Source organism: Gekko japonicus, unplaced genomic scaffold (assembly GCF_001447785.1).
Source record: "Gekko japonicus isolate JY-2015 unplaced genomic scaffold, Gekko_japonicus_V1.1 scaffold3399, whole genome shotgun sequence".
Taxonomy (NCBI): Eukaryota; Metazoa; Chordata; class Lepidosauria; order Squamata; family Gekkonidae; genus Gekko; species Gekko japonicus.
Window position 1 is genome coordinate 105279 of NW_015166531.1, and position 18754 is coordinate 124032.

Here is an 18754-nt window from a genome sequence, read left to right on the forward strand (position 1 = left end):
GAGAAACCCCCCCCCCCGAGAAAGTGAAGGGTCACCCCTACTGTGGCCCCCTACTGCGGTGGCGGCGGTGGCGGCAGGAGGAAGGCAACGGGCGGCTCGGCCAGGTAGAGGGCAGCGGTGGGGCAGGGAGCAGGCTGAGCCTGCAGGCAAGGGTGGGCTGGGTGGTGGGCGGGAGCGGGGCTGGGCCGCAGCTGCTCGGGCTTAGTCAGCAGTGACTCGATGTCAAAGCAGCTCTTCGCAGCTGGGAGCAGCAATGGCGCGCGTGCTTTTGGTGAGGGGGAAGATCGGCATCCGCTGCCCCATCCAGGGCCCGGCACTCTAGGCAAATGCCTATTTCGCCTAGCGGCTAAGCCAGCCCTGAGTGTGACCTTCCTTCCCAAAGTAGTGTCGGAATTTCATCTGTCACAGGACATAGTTCTACCCGTGTTTTCCCCCCAGCCCTGCCTCCTCCTCGGAACACTCTCTACACACACTGGATGTCAGGAGATGTTTATTATTCTGTCTAGACCATCCTTGTCCATGTGCTTCTCCAGGCTCACAAAAGGGTCGGCAGCCTCCTCTCAACCTGTGCCCAGATGGGTAGTCTCAGCGATTAGAACCACGTATCACTCCTTGGGTTCTCCTTTCCCACTTCCTCTGGGTCCCAGGCATCTTCGGCCGCTTTCATGAGTAGAGTCGCATGACCAGACATCTGCAAAGCAGCTACCTGGTTGACTCCCTCCATGTGCGACTATGCCATAGACGTGGGCTCCAGGAAGGAGGCAGCCGTCGAAAAAGCAGTGCTACACTCGGTCTTTCCGTGATCAGACCTCGCCTTCCTCCACGCTAAGTGAGCCTGCTATTCTCCCATGTGGGACTGCACAGAAGCCATGAAGACGAAAACATCGTGGCATTTACCCATAACTGATGTTCATCAAGTGGTCTTCTGTGCAGGCTCACATCCCTCCCCCCCTTTCTTGCAGTGGGCTGCTCTCATTCAGGGCTATTACCTTAGCGGCAGCAGCAGGAAGACTGAAAGAAGGCGGCTCCCCCTCTCCAGCCACATGGCCGGTTTGGACAGGAAGAATCGGCTGTGTGAGAGGGGGGAACACTCTCGCAGCTTAGAACTTTCTAGTACTTGCCGAGTCTTTCTCCGTGGCAGGCCTGCACAATGCGCAGTCCCATGTGTACCTGCACAGAAGACTGCACGACGAACATCAGTCACAGGTAAGTGCAATTACGTTAAACATTTTACATGCAAACAAACCTGACTCAAGCTCAGTTGCTAGGAAAGACTGGGGTAAAAGTGGTCCCAAAAGAAAGAGGAAAAATAAAGGAGGAACTGTAAGGTGAAAACTCGTTGTTCCAGAGAATGTATGGAAGATGGGATAAACCAACGCAGTAACACTTTGTGCGAAATTCCTGAGACGTGGGTCTGAATTTCTACTCAGTCTTGACCCTTACTGGGTGACTTTGAGCCAGTTGTAGTCTCTCAGCCTAAACTACCCCACAGGGTGTTGTAAGGAGAACCATATACCCTGTCCTGAGCTCTTCAAGGAAGGGGTAAGATGTGGCTAGAACTACCTCTGAACAAGAGCAAAACAGTTCTATTCAGTGGCTTGCATGCAGCGTTTGGTTAACTCTTCCCCAAATGGTGTTTTGTATCCTGGCTTTCCTCCCGTGCATTTCTGTTATCCCTCCCTCCTCAGCTCATTCTCTGTAATACAGCTACCCTGCTGGTTATCTTCCACTCCCCCCATTTTTGCATGTGTTTTTCCACTCTTGTTTCCTGTATGTGGATATTTCAGATTTGTCGCTAATGAATTACATCTTGTTATTTGCAGACAAATCCTTCTGAGTTCTCATTCCAACGCCAACACCATTTGAAATACCTACAAACTTTGTATTCCCTGCAAATCATTGGCAAACGTACCTTACTCTTTTGTCCAAATTGTTAGATGGTGTTTAATAACACTGCAGCCAAGACAACCTGTTGTAGATCTATTATGTGTTACTTTGAAAACTATCAATTCATTGCCTTTCATTACAATTCGTATACCAGTTATGAACTCTCTTTTATAATGGTCCAGTATACACCATGTAAACATTTCAACAGAAGTTGCACTAAATGTCTTAACTGAAGTCAACCTCTATAGAGAACTCTGCTTTCATTTTGCTTGCTCAAAGCACCTTGTGATCTATCCCCTTATTAAATGCCCCTTTATTGTCTAGCATCTGGGGTGACAAATATTCTGCATTCATGGGCCAACACACTGTCCTCCACCTAAACTACGGTCACTTTTTTGGCCACTTGAGTCTGGGTTCCTTGGCCCAGACTCACCTTCCCCACAGTCACATGACAACTGCAGGGATTTTTTTAAAAAATGTGCAGGGCCCAAGTTTGGCTTGGAATGACAACATGGGCTGTCATCCTGAGCTGAATCAGGCCCCTCTGAACTTTAGAAATCCCTTTCCCTGCAGCTGCCGTGACTGTGAGGAAAGAGAGTTCCCGGACCCAACTTGCCAAAATCCATTACATGTAGACATGCCTTTTGGCTTTTCATCAGCCAAAGGAGAGACTGCAACCACAAGAAATCAGAAGGAAATCAAGACTGGGAAGGGCAGACATGAAGGAGCAAGGAAAAGAGTCTGAAGTGTAAGGATGTGTTGCTGAGAACCAAGATCACGATAATTCATGACATGGTATTCCCCATGACTGAACATGGTGTGAGAGCTGAACAATGAAGAAAGCTGATGGGAAGATAGTCGACTCATTCGAAATGTGATCCTGGAGGAGAGTTGTTCCGATACCCAGGGCCGCCAAGAAGACAAATAAGTGAGTTCTAGATCAAATCAAGCCTGAACTTCCCTTAAAAGCTAAAATGGCCGAACTGAGGCTATCGTGCTTTGGTCAGATTCTGAGAAGACAAGAATGGCTGGAAAAGACAAGAATGTTAGGAAAAGTTGAAGGCAGCAGGGAAAGCCGAAGACCCAACATGATGTGGATTGACTCAGTCAATGACACTTCAGCCTGCAAGCCCTGAGCAGAGCTGTGAATCATAGGTCGTTTTGGAGGTCATTAATTCATAGGGTCGCCATACCGTTGGAAGTGATTTGATGGCACAGACTCCGGCACTTCACACACACACTTTTCACATGCCTTCCTTCCCTCTCCCCAGCCCTCTCTTGCATCCTTTCACTCCCCTTCGGCCATTCCCTACTGCTTTTAGTGTGCTTTTTATTTTTATCTGTGTGTTCAGTAGATACAAGTTACTTGGAGGGAAAGGTTAACTCCTGTTCCCTTCCCCCCCAATCTTTTATACTTTTCTACAGACTTTGGGATTACTACAAGTTTGCAGAAACATACTCCTTATCACTAGGTTCCCTTCCTTGCATTGAGGTACATGGAAGGCTTGCCCCGGGAATCTCTCCTTATATATAATTGAGTAGTGGGGTGGCACTTTCTAGCTCTCCCATTTGCTGTGCAATGTGCTCCATTGGCCAGGTGCTGGGTCTGCTCCTCTTCCCCGCCCACTCCCACCTCAGCCACTGTTCCCTGTCAGAATTACTGGCAAACAGCTGTCTCTCCCAATAAGGACACTTCTCCTGCTTGGCTCCTCTGTGGAACTAACTTTTCCCTCAGTGGCTGCTGGTTGAAGGAAACCCTTTCCAGACCTTTGTGGGGAACTCATTGGGGCCCGTGCTTACTAGGGTTGCCACCTCCAGCTTGGGAAATTCCTGGATATTCTGTGTCTAAGGAAGCCAGTTTAAGGAAGCCAGAGTTTGGTGAGGGGAGAGGCCTCAGCTGAACAGAATGCCATAAAGCCCACTGTCCAAAGCAGTTATTTTCTCCGAGGGGGGGGGGAGAGATCTGTTGTCTGGAGTTCAGTTGTGATACCCGGTGATCTTCAGGCTCCACCTGGAGGTTGGCTACCCTAGGCGTAGCAGTTAGCGCTTCAGAGCAGAGTCTGCCAGGCAGAGATCAGTTCCCCTATGGCATTATACCCTGCTGAGTCCTTCCCCTCCCCAAACACTGCCCTCCACAGGATCCGCCCCCCAACTCTCCAGGTATTTCCCTACTCAGAGCTGGCAACCCTACTTTCCCCTCAGTGCCTGTTGCTAGGCAACCAAGCTTGGTTCTGTCAGTAAAAGGCCCTTTCCACACCAATTTTGGCCTTTGGGAGAAAACCCATTGGGGCTAGTCCTGACTAGGGTTGCCAGCTCCAGGTAGGGAAGTTCCTGGATATTTCATGGTAGAGTCTATGTTACCTAGCAATCTTCAGGCTTCTTGTGATCTTCATGCTCCACCTGGAGGTTGGCCACTCTAGGCGTAGCAGTCAGCGCTTCAGAGCATGGTCTGCTAGACCCAGGTTCTTGCTGTGGATGCTGAATGGGTGATTTTGGACCAGTCACAGACTTTCAGCCTAACCTACCTCACAGGATTGTTGTGCAAGTCGAAAGGAGGAGAACAGAATGATGTAAGCTGCTTTGGTCCCCATTGCAGAGAAAAACTGTACTTTTCCTCCTGGAGAACCATTGTTGCGAATCTCCAGGTGAGGGCTGGAGATCAGTCAGAATTACAACTGCTCCCCAGATGGCAGAGATCAGTACCCTTAGAGAAAATGGTGGACTCTGTGTCCTTATACCCTGCTGAGATGGCCCTCCTATGACAGCCAATGTGACAGAGTAGTCAGGGCTTCAGAGCACGGTAGAGGCTGCAGGTGTGTGAGTGGTAGATGGAAAGCTGAAGTCAGAGGGGCAGATAAATGGCTGGATGGGAAGGAGATAGGGTTGCCACCTCCAGGTTGGGAAATTACTGGAGATTTGAGGTGTGGAGCTTAGAGAGGGTGGGGTTTGAGGAGGGGTTGGACCTCAAACAGGTACAATGCCATAGACCACCTTCCAAACCAGCCATTTCCTCCCGGGGAACCATAGTTGCCAATCTCCATGTGAGGGCTGGAGATCACTCAAAATTACAACTCCTCTTCAGGTAGCAGAGATCAGTTCCTCTGGAGAAAATGGGGGACTCATTGTCATTATACCCTGCTGAGGTCGCCACACCAAATTGATGCTGAGTGCCCAAGGCCAGGGCACTCTCCGAGAGCCCCTTTCTAGAGCTTGTTGTATTTATTTGCACAATGGGCCTTATTCCTGGTTAAATATATAACTGCTAATATCACTGTTAGCTTACCCCACCCGGTCTTCATAGCTGGTCACTTTGGAACAGTGTTTTAACGACTCTTACGATTCTTTGGGGGGAAAATAAAGAAAGAAAAAAGATAAGGCCATTCAGAAGACTCCATTGTTTCATTTGGGACAAAGTAAAAAAAGAATCAAGTAGATATTAACCTGAAACAATCCCCCCTGGTTTGGTGACTAATGTAAGCTAGACTCACCACAATTAGATAGGCATTCAAATAGAAAAAAATATTGTTTGCTCTGCCATGGTTTAACTTCTGGGTGTAGAAAAGATCATTAAGCCCTTACTTTAATGATACTGCTCTTACAGCCAATTTGGCTCTGAATAGTGTCACACTAAGACTAAAAAAAGGAGGGGGTTATTTAATACATGTGTTTATATATTGAGCTGCAGTGGCTCAAGTGGTTAAGACGCTGAACTGCAGACCAGAAGGTCGGTAGTTCAGCAGTTTGAGACTCGAGTGCTGCATGATGGAGTGAGCTCCCATCTCTGGTCCCAGCTCCTGCCAACCTAGCAGTTTGAAAGCAAGAAATTGCAAGTAGATAAATAGGTACCACTTCGGTGGGAAGGTAACAGCATTCTGTGCACCTTGGCATCTAGTCATGCTGGCCACATGACCACGGAAATGTCTTTGGACAGCGCTGGCTCTTCGGCTTGGAAACGGAGATGAGCACCGCAACCCTAGAGTCGGATTCGACTGGCTTTCGAGCAAGGGAAACCTTTACCTTTACATATGTATTGTAAGAATTTAATGATTTTTAATTGACTGAGAAAAGAATTTGGCAACTACCAATGTAATATTAAAATCCACCCCTGCTAAAAGAAACCTCAGGTTATCCAGTTCATACCTAGTGTCCTGGATATAGGGTTTTATCCAACTATCTCTTGCATTGTTCAGCAAATCAGTAGAATAGACAATGTTGATGGGTGTCTATTTTACCAGAACCACACTGGCACCTTATTTAAGTGTCCTGATAGATCCCCTGATGGAATAGCATTCAATCTAGCCAGCATAAATAATTGTCTATAGCATGGAATTGTTAGGAAATCAAAATAAGCTGAAAGAGATTGTGGTAACATTAAACCTAAATATAAAGGTGAGCACCCTCTGCACTTCTGTAATCTAACCAGGAAGTAAGTCCTATTGAGAGCAAGAATTTATTTCCGAGTAGACATAGGATCAGGCTGTAAGCTAAGTTAAGGGTTCTGAACTGTCTGAGTTGACCTTGAGTACACTCCTTCAGAAAACCAGCTTCTGAAGTCATGACACTGTCCCGCCTCTGCAGTTTGCTCTCCTAATTGGTGGTGAGTTCTGCTTATGTTCAAGTGGAGTGGTTGCAGCAAACGGGCTAGGAACTAAGGCAGCAGCTAACAAGCATGAGAGGGAGATGAAGTGGGATCCCAAAGAGAGCTCGGCAAGGGAAATGTCATTTGCAGCTTACTCATGAAGTGGATGGGGAGCCAGAGTAGCTGTGCGAAGGGGCTGTGGGCTTCACAGTCGTACTCCTTTGTATGTGAGAGAAGACGTGGGCTGCATCATTCTGTGCATTTAGGTAGGTAGAAAGCTGTGGCTCTGTGGAGCTGCAGAAGAGGGTGTTGAGGGAGTTAAGGCCTAGGGATTTAACCGTGGCACGGCTGAGGGTTCCCGCTGAGCCCCGACCCTTATAGTGAAGGAGGGACAATGGGCAGCACCGTGGGAGAAGACGGGAAAGCACCTGGCAGATTGCAGGGACCGAAAACAGATAATGCAGGACATTCACCAGGAGAAACCGGGGAGGGGGTCCTTCCTTGTGAGCGTGCTCTTCTTCTGGGGGTACGCCGTTCCCACAGCAAGGAGGACGAGGCAAGAGCCAGAGGGAGCACCTGCCAGCTCTTTTCTTAGGACTGCCAGGCCCCCTGGAGAAATCTGGCAGATTTAGCTTTCCTGGCACCACCAGCCCCATTTCAGAGCCCCTCCTCCAGTGAGAGGAGGGATGTGACTGTGGGCATTCCAGCACAGGCTTTGGGGCAAGTTGTGATTCAGCTCCACACCAGTGTGTGTCCTGGATAATCCTTTGGATCGAGCTGTAAAATATCTGACGCAATACCTGCACTGGCATCTGTGTGGGTTTCTCTTGCACACCCCCATTCTGGATTTTAGGGTATGGCACCCTGATGCATTTCCTGCCTTCTCACGGAAGGTGCAGATGTGCTAAACTTTGTTTTCCCATTAAGCATCTTTCTTTCTTTTTAAAAAAAACAACACAACATTTTATTATCAGGATATAACAGCATGTCCAATATGATAGCATTCCATCATTCACATTATACCCCTTTTCCTTTTCCCCCTCCCTCCCCTTCTTCAGGCTTCCCGCAGTGATCCCACCCCCACCAAATCTCTTTTTCTTATCTATTCCTTCCTCTAAAACAAAACTGCAAAGGTAACATTTTCTTTAACTATAATAATCTCATATTCGACTTCATAGGTAACATTTTCTTTAACTATAATAATCTCCTACTCAACTCTTTCCTCATTCTATTCTTAATAATTATCAAAGCAAAACAAGTTGTTCTTAACATCCTAATGTTTCTCTAAATATTCTTTAAAGTCCATCCCCATTAAGCATCTTTCTTGTGTGTGATTTCTTTGTGGATTTACTGTAAGAAAACCAGGGCAGGGGGGACACTTGTAAGACTCGCTTCCCCACTCTGATGAAGCTATGTAAAGGATGACCATAAAGGGTAGAAGAAGCCTTTTTGCTAGGTGTGATGCTGGGTTATTGGCAGACTAGAAAACAGGAGACACTAATCCTCTGGTCTGAGATCTCAGGGTTGGGTCTCTCTCTCTTTAGGTTGACGCTCCCTCTCTGTTCTGTTTCCTTTCCCTCCTCCTCCAAAGTCAAAAGAGGATTTGTCTTCTCACTCAGGCAAACTTTTAAAAAGCCAGAGGGAGCATAAGAAGGAACCAGTAAATATAAAGGACCAGGGGGATAGTGTTTCCTCTAAGCTGAGTTAGTGTGAGCTAGCTCACAGTTTTTTAGCCTCTGGCTCACGCCTTTTTGCCTTAGCTCAGGAAGGATGGCTCCAGAGCAAACTAATGTGTGCAGTAGCCAAATTGCTGGCTCACAACTTTAATGCCAGGAGCTCACAAAGTAGAATTTTTGCTCACAAGACAAAGAAACCGGGGGGGGGGGACCAGTGCAGAGGGGATGCATGCGGCTGCGAAGTCAGCCCTTGACTCCTCGGATTCTCCGGAGCAAGGTGTCGGTGCAGAAAGGGCCTCAGTGAATGGAAACATTTCAGACAGTTTTGCATTAACACATGATATGACACAAGGCTGCCCACTTTCCCCATCATCATTTGCATTTTCTGCTGAAGTGTTGGCTAAAGGTATTCAGCAAGACATTGATATGCAAGGTATACAGTTTGGTTCAGAGACATATAAGAGCCCTTCATATGCTGATGATATTTTGCTTATGTTGTCCCATCCAAAGGAGTCTCTTCAAACTTTATTTCATCTATTGGGTAGGTATAGTGACGTTTTCAGATATAATTGATTAAACTGATTAAATCTAAAATGATGGGATTAATATTTGCCAGTCTTCTAAAGACAGTATTGCTTAAACTGTGTCACGTTCCATGGGATAAAGGAACAATTTGTCAGCTATGCTGCAATAAGGTTAAGGGGCCCCTCCAGGACCCCCTCCCTGTCCTGTGTACCAGCCTGAGCCACATTCCTTTCCCTGCGCTTCTCCTCTCCTTATCTCTGACCTTGTAGGCTGCAGATGTAGTGTCTCCACATAACTCATCCGTGAGACTGGTTTCGGTTCCCAGCTTTTAGTATTAACGGCCCAGGTACTTGTTCCCACTCTCAGGAGACAGGCCGATTGGCCCGTAGTATGTGGGGGGGGGTTCTTTTGAATCTACTATATCTCTCCCTGAGTCTAGGGGTTCGCCATTCCTAACAGTGACTATGCTCATGCTACCATTGTACTGGCAATAAAAGTATAACCTTTGTAGAAGCGTGTACTCTGTTGCTTGACTGTGGGTCCTGACAGAATTCAGCATTTAGACTGTTGAAGACTGTCAGGACCCACAGCCAAACAATGGAGGACACACTTCCAAGAAAGGTTTTGCTTTAAACTCAGTACTATGGTTGCAGTAACATGGTCACTGTTAGGAATGACTAGCCAGGAACAAGCATACAATAATATAGCAGATTCAAAAGGTCCCCCACACACACATCTGTGGGCCAATCGCCCCTTTTCCCGCGGGCAGGAAAGAGTAACCGATTCTAGGCTGAGAAACGAAACTAGTCTCACGGTTAATTAAAGTGGAGACACTACACAGGCAGGAGTACAAGGTCAGAGATAACAAGGGGAGAAGCAAGAGGAAAGGAATGTGGCACCAACTGGTACACAGGTCAGGCAGGTGAACTCTAGGCCCAAAAACATCATGACAGCATAGCTAACAAAGACTTACACTGGACTCCTAAGAAGAGTTCTGCCCTCCTAAGTCTATTGAAGTTGATGGGTCTAGAAGAGCATAACTCGGCTTAGAATGACACGGCTGATGTCATTGCCCGATATTAATAATCAGAGATTTTCAATTTGGGGTTTTCAATTTCAGGTAGCCTATTTATGTCTTAGCTTGGAAGGGTCTCTGTGATAAGAAATGAATGTGTTACCTAAAAAAAAATTTTTATATCCTTGAATGTGCCTTTGGTTGTTAAATCTTCAATTATAGATAGGTGGCAGAAGTGAATTCAAAAATCTGTGTGCTCTAACAAAGCCCCTGGGATTTCTTGTAAAGCCCTTTACAAACCAGTGCCAAAGGAAGAAGAAGAGAATAAGAGAGAAGAGATTGGATTTATACCCCCGCCCTTCACTACCCAAAGGAGTCTCAGAGCGGCTGACAAACTCCTTTCCCTTCCCCTCCCCACAACAGACGCCCTGTGAGGTCGGTGGGGCTGAGAGAGCTCTGACACAAACTGCTCTTTTTCAAGGACAGCTATTTCTTTCTCTTTTTTTATAGAATTTATTTATACTTTTTCCAACAAACAAACAAACAAAAAATAAAAATCCAAGTACATTCCCATTGTACAAATCAGTTTCGGAGTGTTCATTCTACATTTTTTTCAAACCATTTATACACTTTAAACCATCTTTTCTTATAAGCGTTATCATCTCTCTCTGCTAATATCATATTTAATCTGTCCTAACCACCACACCAAACTGGAGTAAATCACCAATTATTGAGCAGTCAAATCATCAGAATTATCGGGAAAGGGTGATTGGTTTATAAGCGGGGAAAATAACTCAGCTGCAGAATCATTTTGGGGGGTTTTCATTGAAAAGTCTTTCTATGGCTTCTGGAGAAATCTAAGGATTATAGACTGATTTCAGTCAAGACCACTTCGGCAGTTTGGAAAAAGCTGAAGCTGGTATTGAACCCAGAGTGGTCACCATGGATGTCATTTTTTTCTGTATTATAAGCTCATAGTGCTGGGTGATGTTTCAGTCCGGAAAGGCACTTGGTTAACTATTTCAGAGGATGTCTTAAAAAACTGACATATTTTTAATTACTTGAGGAAAGAATGGGTAGGGAAATACCTCCAACCTTTCAGCAACTGTATGTAGCATATTTTAAGAATATCACTGCATTAAATAATAAAGCTGAATTTGAAAAGATAATAGAAGTTGGCATGTTTTTAAAAAACGAACTTCTGTTCTGTATTCATTGTTGTTAAAATTAGACTGTTACGCACGGTTCTATGTTTAAATGGCAGAGAGGCCTTAACCAAGTCATCCTGAAAGGCAGCTGGTATTGGATTTGGGGTGCTGATATTTGCTGTAAATTACTTCTTGTGGGTTTAAGAGAACAGTACAGGAGCAGTGTGGTATCTTTATTTATTTATTTATTGTCAGATTTATACCCCGCAAAGCAGGCTCAGGGCGGCTTCCAGTGACATAAACACATGATAAAAATATACATAATACAAATTAAAACATAACAGTTAAAATTAATACATTACAAAGTGCTGGTAGCAGTTAAAAGGAATGCTTCCAGATGGGTTTCCAGCTTCCAGCAGAAAAGTGCTTAGGTGTTATTCTGCTCGTCACTCTTATGGCAGCTGCTGAATGATAACTTTGCGGGCCGTGTTCGGCGGCGGCATGCACTGCGGCAGCCCCTAATTCTTACACTATAACATAGAAACACGACTGTGTCCAACCCCCTAAACAATACAGGAAATTCATAACTACCTCCATACTCCCCCCAGTGACCCCTGCTCTATGCCCAGAGGAAGGCAAAACAAGAAAAAACCCTCTTGGATCCCTGGGCCAATCAGGCCTGGAGGAAAATCCCTTCCTGACCCCAAAGTGGCAATCAACCTTACACTGGGCGTCCGAGAAACGGCCACGAGAGCCGAGCCCTGGCTCATCCTTTCCTGCCCTCCTGCTCATGGTCTGCCTAAATTCACAGAATAAGCCTTGCTGTCAGATGGGACCCTCTAGCCTCTGCTTAAAAGCCTCCCACAGGAGGAGAGCCCTCATGGTCTGCCTAAATTCACAGAATAAGCCCTGCTGTCAGATGGGACCATCTAGCCTCTGCTTAAAAGCCTCCCACAGAAGGAGAGCCCTCCACCTCCCCTGTTCCACTGAGGAACCAATCTAACTATCAGGAAGTTCTTCCTAATGTTTAGCCAAAACCTCTTTAGAGGTTCTGGTCTGATCTTAGATAACATTCATCTAGGATTTATGCCACCTCTTTAGATTCATGTTGAAGGTACCCTATGAACTACGATAACTTTGGATCCTTTTTTTTTAAATTGTCCACAAATCAAAAGTTACTGAAGCATGATTGTAGGTTAATCTGCAATATGACAGGGTGTCAGTTGACTTGTGGTCCTCATAATCCCTGAGGACCTTGGTAACCCTGACTTTGCCCTGTGCAGGCCACCGATCCGACACGCATCGGTCCGGAGGCAGAGAGCGAGGACGCTCCAAGGAACGCAAGCACCTGCTCTCCCCAGACATCTCCCGTTGCAACTCAGAGGAAAGGAGTCCGCAGGCAGATGGCGACTCTCCAGAACGACGTCAGTCCAGGTCGCCTAGTGAGGGCAGGTCACAGACGCCGAACAGACAGGTAGGTGTGAAGCCAGCACTGTCAAGGAAAATGAGATCAACAAAATGTGTGTTCCATCTGTTGAAAAACATAGGGCCACATGCTTGTACATCAGTTGCTATCGTTTCACTGCATATCTGAGGTTACGTATAGTCATATGATGGTTCTGTTTGTACTTTTTTGTGAGTATTTTGTGCATGTGTGTGTGTGTGTGTATATCTGGAAGTCATGGTTGACTTCTGGCAACCCCTAGAGGGGCTTGGACCTTTCAGAGAGGTGGCTTGCAATTACCTGCCTCTGCATCCCAGCCCTAGCATTTCTTGGAGGTCTCCCTTCCAGATACTTGCCAGGGTCGGCTCGGATTAGCTTCCAAGATCTGACGAGAACGAGCTTGCCAGGGCTAGCCAGGTCAGGACCTGTTTGTACTTTTTGATCTTGAGGCTGCCACGATCAGGTCAAAGTTGTAATTTCAAATGCTTCTTTCCAAGATCTGGCAAGTATCTGGCCAGATACTGGCAAGGGGGGGAATTAACAGTCTCCCTCCACAATAAATTGCCTAAGATGGGGGGAAACCACAAATCTGAGAGAGAGATAGCAGATGGTGGTGTCAAGTCACAGACGACTTATGGCAACCCCCTTTGGGTTTTCAAGGAAAGAGACATCGAGAGGCGGTTTGCCATTGCCTGCCTTTGTGTCATAACCAATGTTCCCTCTGAACTGTGGAGCCTTGTGAGCAAAAATTCTACTTTGTGAGCTACTGGCATTAAACTTGTGAGCGAGTGATTTGGCTACTGCATAAATTAGTTTGCTCTGGAGCCCCATCCTTCCTGAGCTAAGACAAAAATGTGTGAGCCGGAGGCTAAGAAAATTGTGAGCTAGCTCACACTAACTCAGCTTAGAGGGAACATTGGTCATAACCATGGACTTCCTTAGTGGTCTTCCCTCCAAATACAAACCAGAGCCAACCCTGTTTAGCTTCTGAGATGAGATAGCCAGCCTCGCCATTTCACTAATCCCTAATACCATCTTCCCTGTCCCTGGCATCACCGTAGTAAACTGAACTGTCTCTTCAAACGCATTTCCAGAAGCCTGGCGTCCTTCCCCATTCCACATCGAGCCACTGGCACATAGAAAGACAAACACTGGTGAAACCAGGCATCCTGCACATACTCAGTTCTAATCTGGCTACTCAGTACACCCTGGGCCAGCCCACCCCTGGCTCCCCAAACCACACTTCCACTGGCACTCTGCGCCTTAATCTTTGTGCAGCTCTTGAGGCGCCCATAAGAGTGTATCCTCAGACTCTGACTGAGCCTTTGACACGAACCGCTGGTCAGCCGTGTCCTCCTCTTCCACGTGGATTCCGGACTTCAGGATCAGGTGAATATCGCCCTAATCTAAAATAAACCCCCTCCTTGTCACTATCGTTCACCTCTCTGTTTCCTAGCTCTATGTATGTTGATCTATTGTTGTTATTTTTGTATGAGTGTGTTGTGTGGAGTTTGCATTTATCCATAATAAAACCCCATTTATTCAGTCAGAGGCTTCTTCCTTCCACTGGTATTTCTCGCAATTTGACCCTTGTAGTTCGAAAGCAAGAAATTGCAAGTAGATGAATAGGTACCGCTTTGGTGGGAAAGTAACAGCGTTCTGTGTACCTCGGCGTCTAGTCATGCCGGCCACATGACCACGGAAACATCTTCGGACAGCGCTGGCTCTTCGGCTTGGAAACAGAGATGAGCACTGCAACCATAGAGTTGGATTTGATTGGCTTTCGAGCAAGAGAAACCTTTACCTTTATGTATATACCTTTATGTATATAAAAGAAAGTCCCCTCACTGTAAAATCAACACCCAGGCCAAACCCCTGGACCTAGAAACACCAAATTCGGGGAAAGCGCTCCTACCATGGCGTAGGTGCTCACTAAGAAGGGTTTTTTAGAAATTTGACCCCTAAGGGGGTCAAAAGGGGTAAGATGTGCTCCCCCATTAATTCCTATGCAGCTGCCAGGCTACTGCCTCCTTGCACACACCCCCCCCCAGTTTCTGATTGGTCAGCTGCAGAGCTCAGTGTTCTGAGGTTAAAAAAAAACAGTTACAGGGGACTACAGAGAGCTAATGACAGTTGAGGAAATAAGGAGTGGCCAACGGCCTGTGAGGTGAAGCAAAGCTGCTGGCCCAGCCTCCCTATGGCTTCAAATGTGCTCCCCCCTCCTACACCTAACAGGCAGTTGTCTGTCAGGTGCAGCAGCAGTTGCAGGGTGCTTAAGCCACAAGGGAGCCTGCCCCAGCAGTAATGCCTTAGTGATCCCGCGAGCCCTGCCTCCACAGTGGCTTCTAATACTCCGCCCCCCCTACACTGGACAGCCAGCTGCCTGTCAGGTGTAGGAGAGGAGGTGGGATGCTTACAGCTGCCGGGGAGGTTTGGCCAGCCTCCCTGACTCCTTTCAACATAATCCCCCCAACACCAGACAGGCGAGTGTCTGTCAGGTGTAGGAGCAGGACCAGGATACTTTAATCCATCAGGGATGCCGCCCCAGCAGGATCACCTTACCGATGCTGCTGGCCCAGCCTCTCTGATGGTTTCCAACACACTCCCCCCACCTCGTACACCTAACAGGCTGTTGTCTGTCAGGTGCAGCAGTGGTTGCAGGGTGCTTAAAGCCATGAGGGAGCCCGCCCCAGCAGTCTACAGAGAGGTCCTTCAGTAGAGGGGGGGAAAGTACATATGTCTCACTTCATGTTTTACACTACAATCTTCTCCACTAGAATTCCTACAACAAATGTCACATTTCAAACTTTACATCATCAGTATTATAACTGGATTTACGGAAGTTAAATACCATAGTGAAGCATGGGTATCAGGCTAGCAGAGTATAAAAAACCCTTGTACACATGTACTGCCCTAGGCAACTGACGTCCACAAAGAGGCAGCAATCATCTTGGATTATTTGTCTACTTGGGTTATTTACTGACTTCATTTCTAGTCGGCCTGCCTTTCTCATAGAGATCCCAGGTGGATTACAAAATCGAATACCCAACAAGATAATTTTTAAAACCCCATAAATACAATGAAAGCAACAATGGCCCCGTTCACACACCAAATTTGCTGTGGGAGAGCCACGAAGGTTGGGCGGATTTTCCAGATGCGATCACACACCGCAACATCTGGTGGGCGTAGCACACCTGTGTCCAACCCGTGGCATCCTGCCGAAAATGCACGGTTAAAAAGTACCTGCACAGAAGTACTGGCAAATGATTTGCGGCAGACTCCATCCGTGTGATCACGCTGATGCGGCTTTTCCCTCTGGCCGTCTTCGTTGAAGCGCAGGTGCCGAGGGATGGAACCGTGGTGTGCCGCTGATGCGTCTGATCGAATTCTGGCAGGTCAGGTGTCGCACAAAATGCCCCCCCCCCCCCCCCCCCCGCGTTATCTGGCCCGTGTGACCGGGGCCAAAACTACCTAAAAATTTCCCACAGACCCTAAACCAATTTTTTTTAATTGCAGAAGATATTGCCTATTAAATGCCCTCTTAAACAGTTCTATTTCATACATTTTACAGAATGATAATATTTGAGGCTTACCTATTGCTAGCTTTCTACATGTGTGTTTCTCTCTCTCTCTGCTGTTGCAGGGTACGGGCTCCTTGAGCGAAAGCTCCATCCCTTCCATATCTGACACCAGCACGCCAAGGCGAAGCCGCCGCCAGCTCCCTCCAGTGCCACCAAAGCCGCGCCCCCTCATCTCCTACTCCGCCATGATGCAGCACTGCGGTGACGCCTCCCCGCCCCCCGATGACAGCGAGGGTGGCTCCCCTTTGCTTTCTGGGGCTCTGGAGACCAACAACGCCTGCTTGACTGAGTCTTCCAGCTCCCCGCAGGGAAAGCAGGGCCTCCTCTCCACCCCGCAGCGCTACATCTCGGAGCCGTACCTGATGCTCCAGGACGACTCCCACGCCTCAGACTGTGGTGAGGAGGAGACGCTCACCTTCGAGGCGGCTGTGGCCACCAGCCTGGGCCGCTCCAACACGATCGCGGTGGGGCCCCGCTCGGGGCACAGCTGGCAGATGCCCAACGGGCACTACCGGAGAAGGAGGAGAGGGGTGCCGCAGGGGGTGATGTCGATGGCGGGCATCGACGTACTTAGCGATACGGAAGAAGACGACAAGTGCTAAAGGCTGCCTCCCTCTTCTCCCCCCTTCCCCTCTGACGCATGCTGTTTGCCACATTTGGGAATGAAATGAAATGCGAATCAAATGCAGCAGAAACAGGGGCTTTGCACCCCCACCCCACCCCCAAAAGCAGAAACAAGCCCATCCCACTGATTTCTTTTGTTCCTTCCCCCTTTTCCCCCTCAACTGCACAGAGAAGCATTTGATTAGCTTCAACAACCATGGACCAGCAACGGGGCACCCGCTTGATTAGTCAGAGTGAAAACACGGTGACAGTTGCCCTCCTCCCAAGGGTCATGTGGAGCTCTATACTGCCCAGAGCCAAGAGCTGCTCCCAAAGGGAACACACGGAGCCCAGCAGGAGGACCACCTGGTCACGGTCTTGTTTTGGTCCTAGATGGCTGGTAAAGGGGGGAAAGCCCACAAAGAAACCTAATAGGGGCGTTTGGGGTTTGTGTGGTGAATTTCTTGAGAATGACCACTTTGTCACCGTTGGGGGGACCACCCGTGGGTCATCCAGTGGCCTGGGTGGGGCCGAGGGACCCAGCCAAAGCCTCCCCAGGGATGGAGGCCTTGGAATGGAGCCGTCCTGGACAGAGTGTGATTTGGGGCTTGTTTCCATCCAAAAAATGAAAACCACACACAAAAAGCCTTGCATTCTGTGGGGGAGGCACAACAGAGACCCAGTGGGCGACCCTGGCAGAGTGTGGGGGGTCAAGAGGTTAAGCTCTGAGTGAAGCCAATCCGGTCATCTTGTTCTGTGGGGAAATCTAGTAAGGGTGGGGCAAGAAAGGGGGACCCCTGCTGCTGAATGTACGTCCTTCCCACTGTTCTTGAATATATATTTATATTCTGAGTGTGAAACATGCAGAGTGTATATATATGTGTGTATACGCTGCATATAGAAACATGCACACATGTATAGATTTATTTTAATAGGCTGGTGTCAAGGGGCAGCAGGTCTGTGTGTTCTCTTGCCACGGAAGGTAGGTGGATGGGACGGTTTGTCTTCTAGGAGGTCTGTGGAGCTTAGACTGTAAGAGATGCCTTTTCCACTACACGGCAGGGATAGCCAGCGTCTGGGTTCAGGTTCTCTAGACATCAGCTGGCCCAGAACCCTCTAGGAGTGTCCAGCCTCCCTCACCAAAAACCAGGTTCCGTACTCAAGTCAGCATCCTCTCTTGCCTGGAGGGAACAGCTTCACGTGGAGCTTCTCTTTCCTTACGAGTGAGCGAAGAGGGACTTTTCCCCCTTTAAATCACTCTTCAATTAAAGTTGAGCCAGCGGGGGGGGGCAGTGGGAGCTGCTTTGTGGGGGTTGAACCCAGCTCGTAAGTCATCCAGTTGGCCACCTTTTTTCTATGTGGTCCCTTTGATAAAACAAGACCCAAAAAGAAAATTGCTCCCTAAAAGGAAGGGCTGTCATCAGCACCCTTCCCTGGATGGTCTTTTGTGATGCCAGGTTGCTACGTGCTGGCTTTTCTCCCACTCATCTGGGAAGACCTCTCCTTTCCTCTGTCCGGCAGGCAGCAGGCTCAGTGGAGGGGCAGGCAGGAGTCCTTGCTTAAGGACATCTCCTGGGATACTAAATGGGGGGGAGCACTTTGATTGCTAAGCTTGCATGTGCGGTCATAAGAGGACAAATTACAACCCAGTAATCGGGCTGAGTGAATGGTAGAGGGTTCTCAGGATCATTTACTGACCAGCAGCGGGAGTGAAACGTTACTCAAATAGATACTGCCAATCACACCTCCCTGTCTTGCAAAGTGTGAAGGAATAGACCCATAGCCACAAAATGCTGCACAACAGGAGACGTTAAAGAACATTAGATCCAAAGCCTGCTCTAGATATGTTATGTAGCTGCTAAAGATTCTTGGGTTTAGGGTTGGTTCTTGGGGGAGCTAATAGGGGGACCCACCAGAGCTTTATAGATAATTACTCAGGATTTTGTACAGAGGTTGTAGAAGAAGAAGAGAGGGCAAGGATATGGTTGTATAGGCACATTTCTCCTTGTAGCTGATCTGGTAATTACAGCTGCCCAGGAAAGGTGCCATATTGTAGAGTCTCTTCCCTTTCCTTGTCTCTCATGTTTAGGGTTCCCATTTTTCAGGCTAGGGTGGGGGATCCCCCACTTTTCAGGGCTTTATGCCCGCTGACAGCCAACTGGCTAGCGGTGGAAACCCGCCCCCAAACAGTGACATCATGCAGCGTTATCCCCACTGCAATGATGTCATACGGAAGTGATGTCACCATGCTGGGGGACGTTGCATGGTAACGCTCTGCTTTTGGGCAAACTCTACG

General features: G+C 47.9%; 1 protein-coding gene across 1 annotated transcript in view; it reads left to right on the forward strand.

The window, feature by feature from the left end:
* LOC107111331 (voltage-dependent R-type calcium channel subunit alpha-1E-like) overlaps positions 1–16457 on the forward strand; it is a 107456-nt gene extending 90999 nt beyond the window's left edge. The window contains 2 exon segments of the mRNA XM_015412295.1: positions 12114–12304; positions 15918–16457. Coding sequence (XP_015267781.1) covers positions 12114–12304; positions 15918–16457 — 731 coding nt within the window.
* The last annotated feature ends 2297 nt before the right edge of the window (positions 16458–18754 follow it).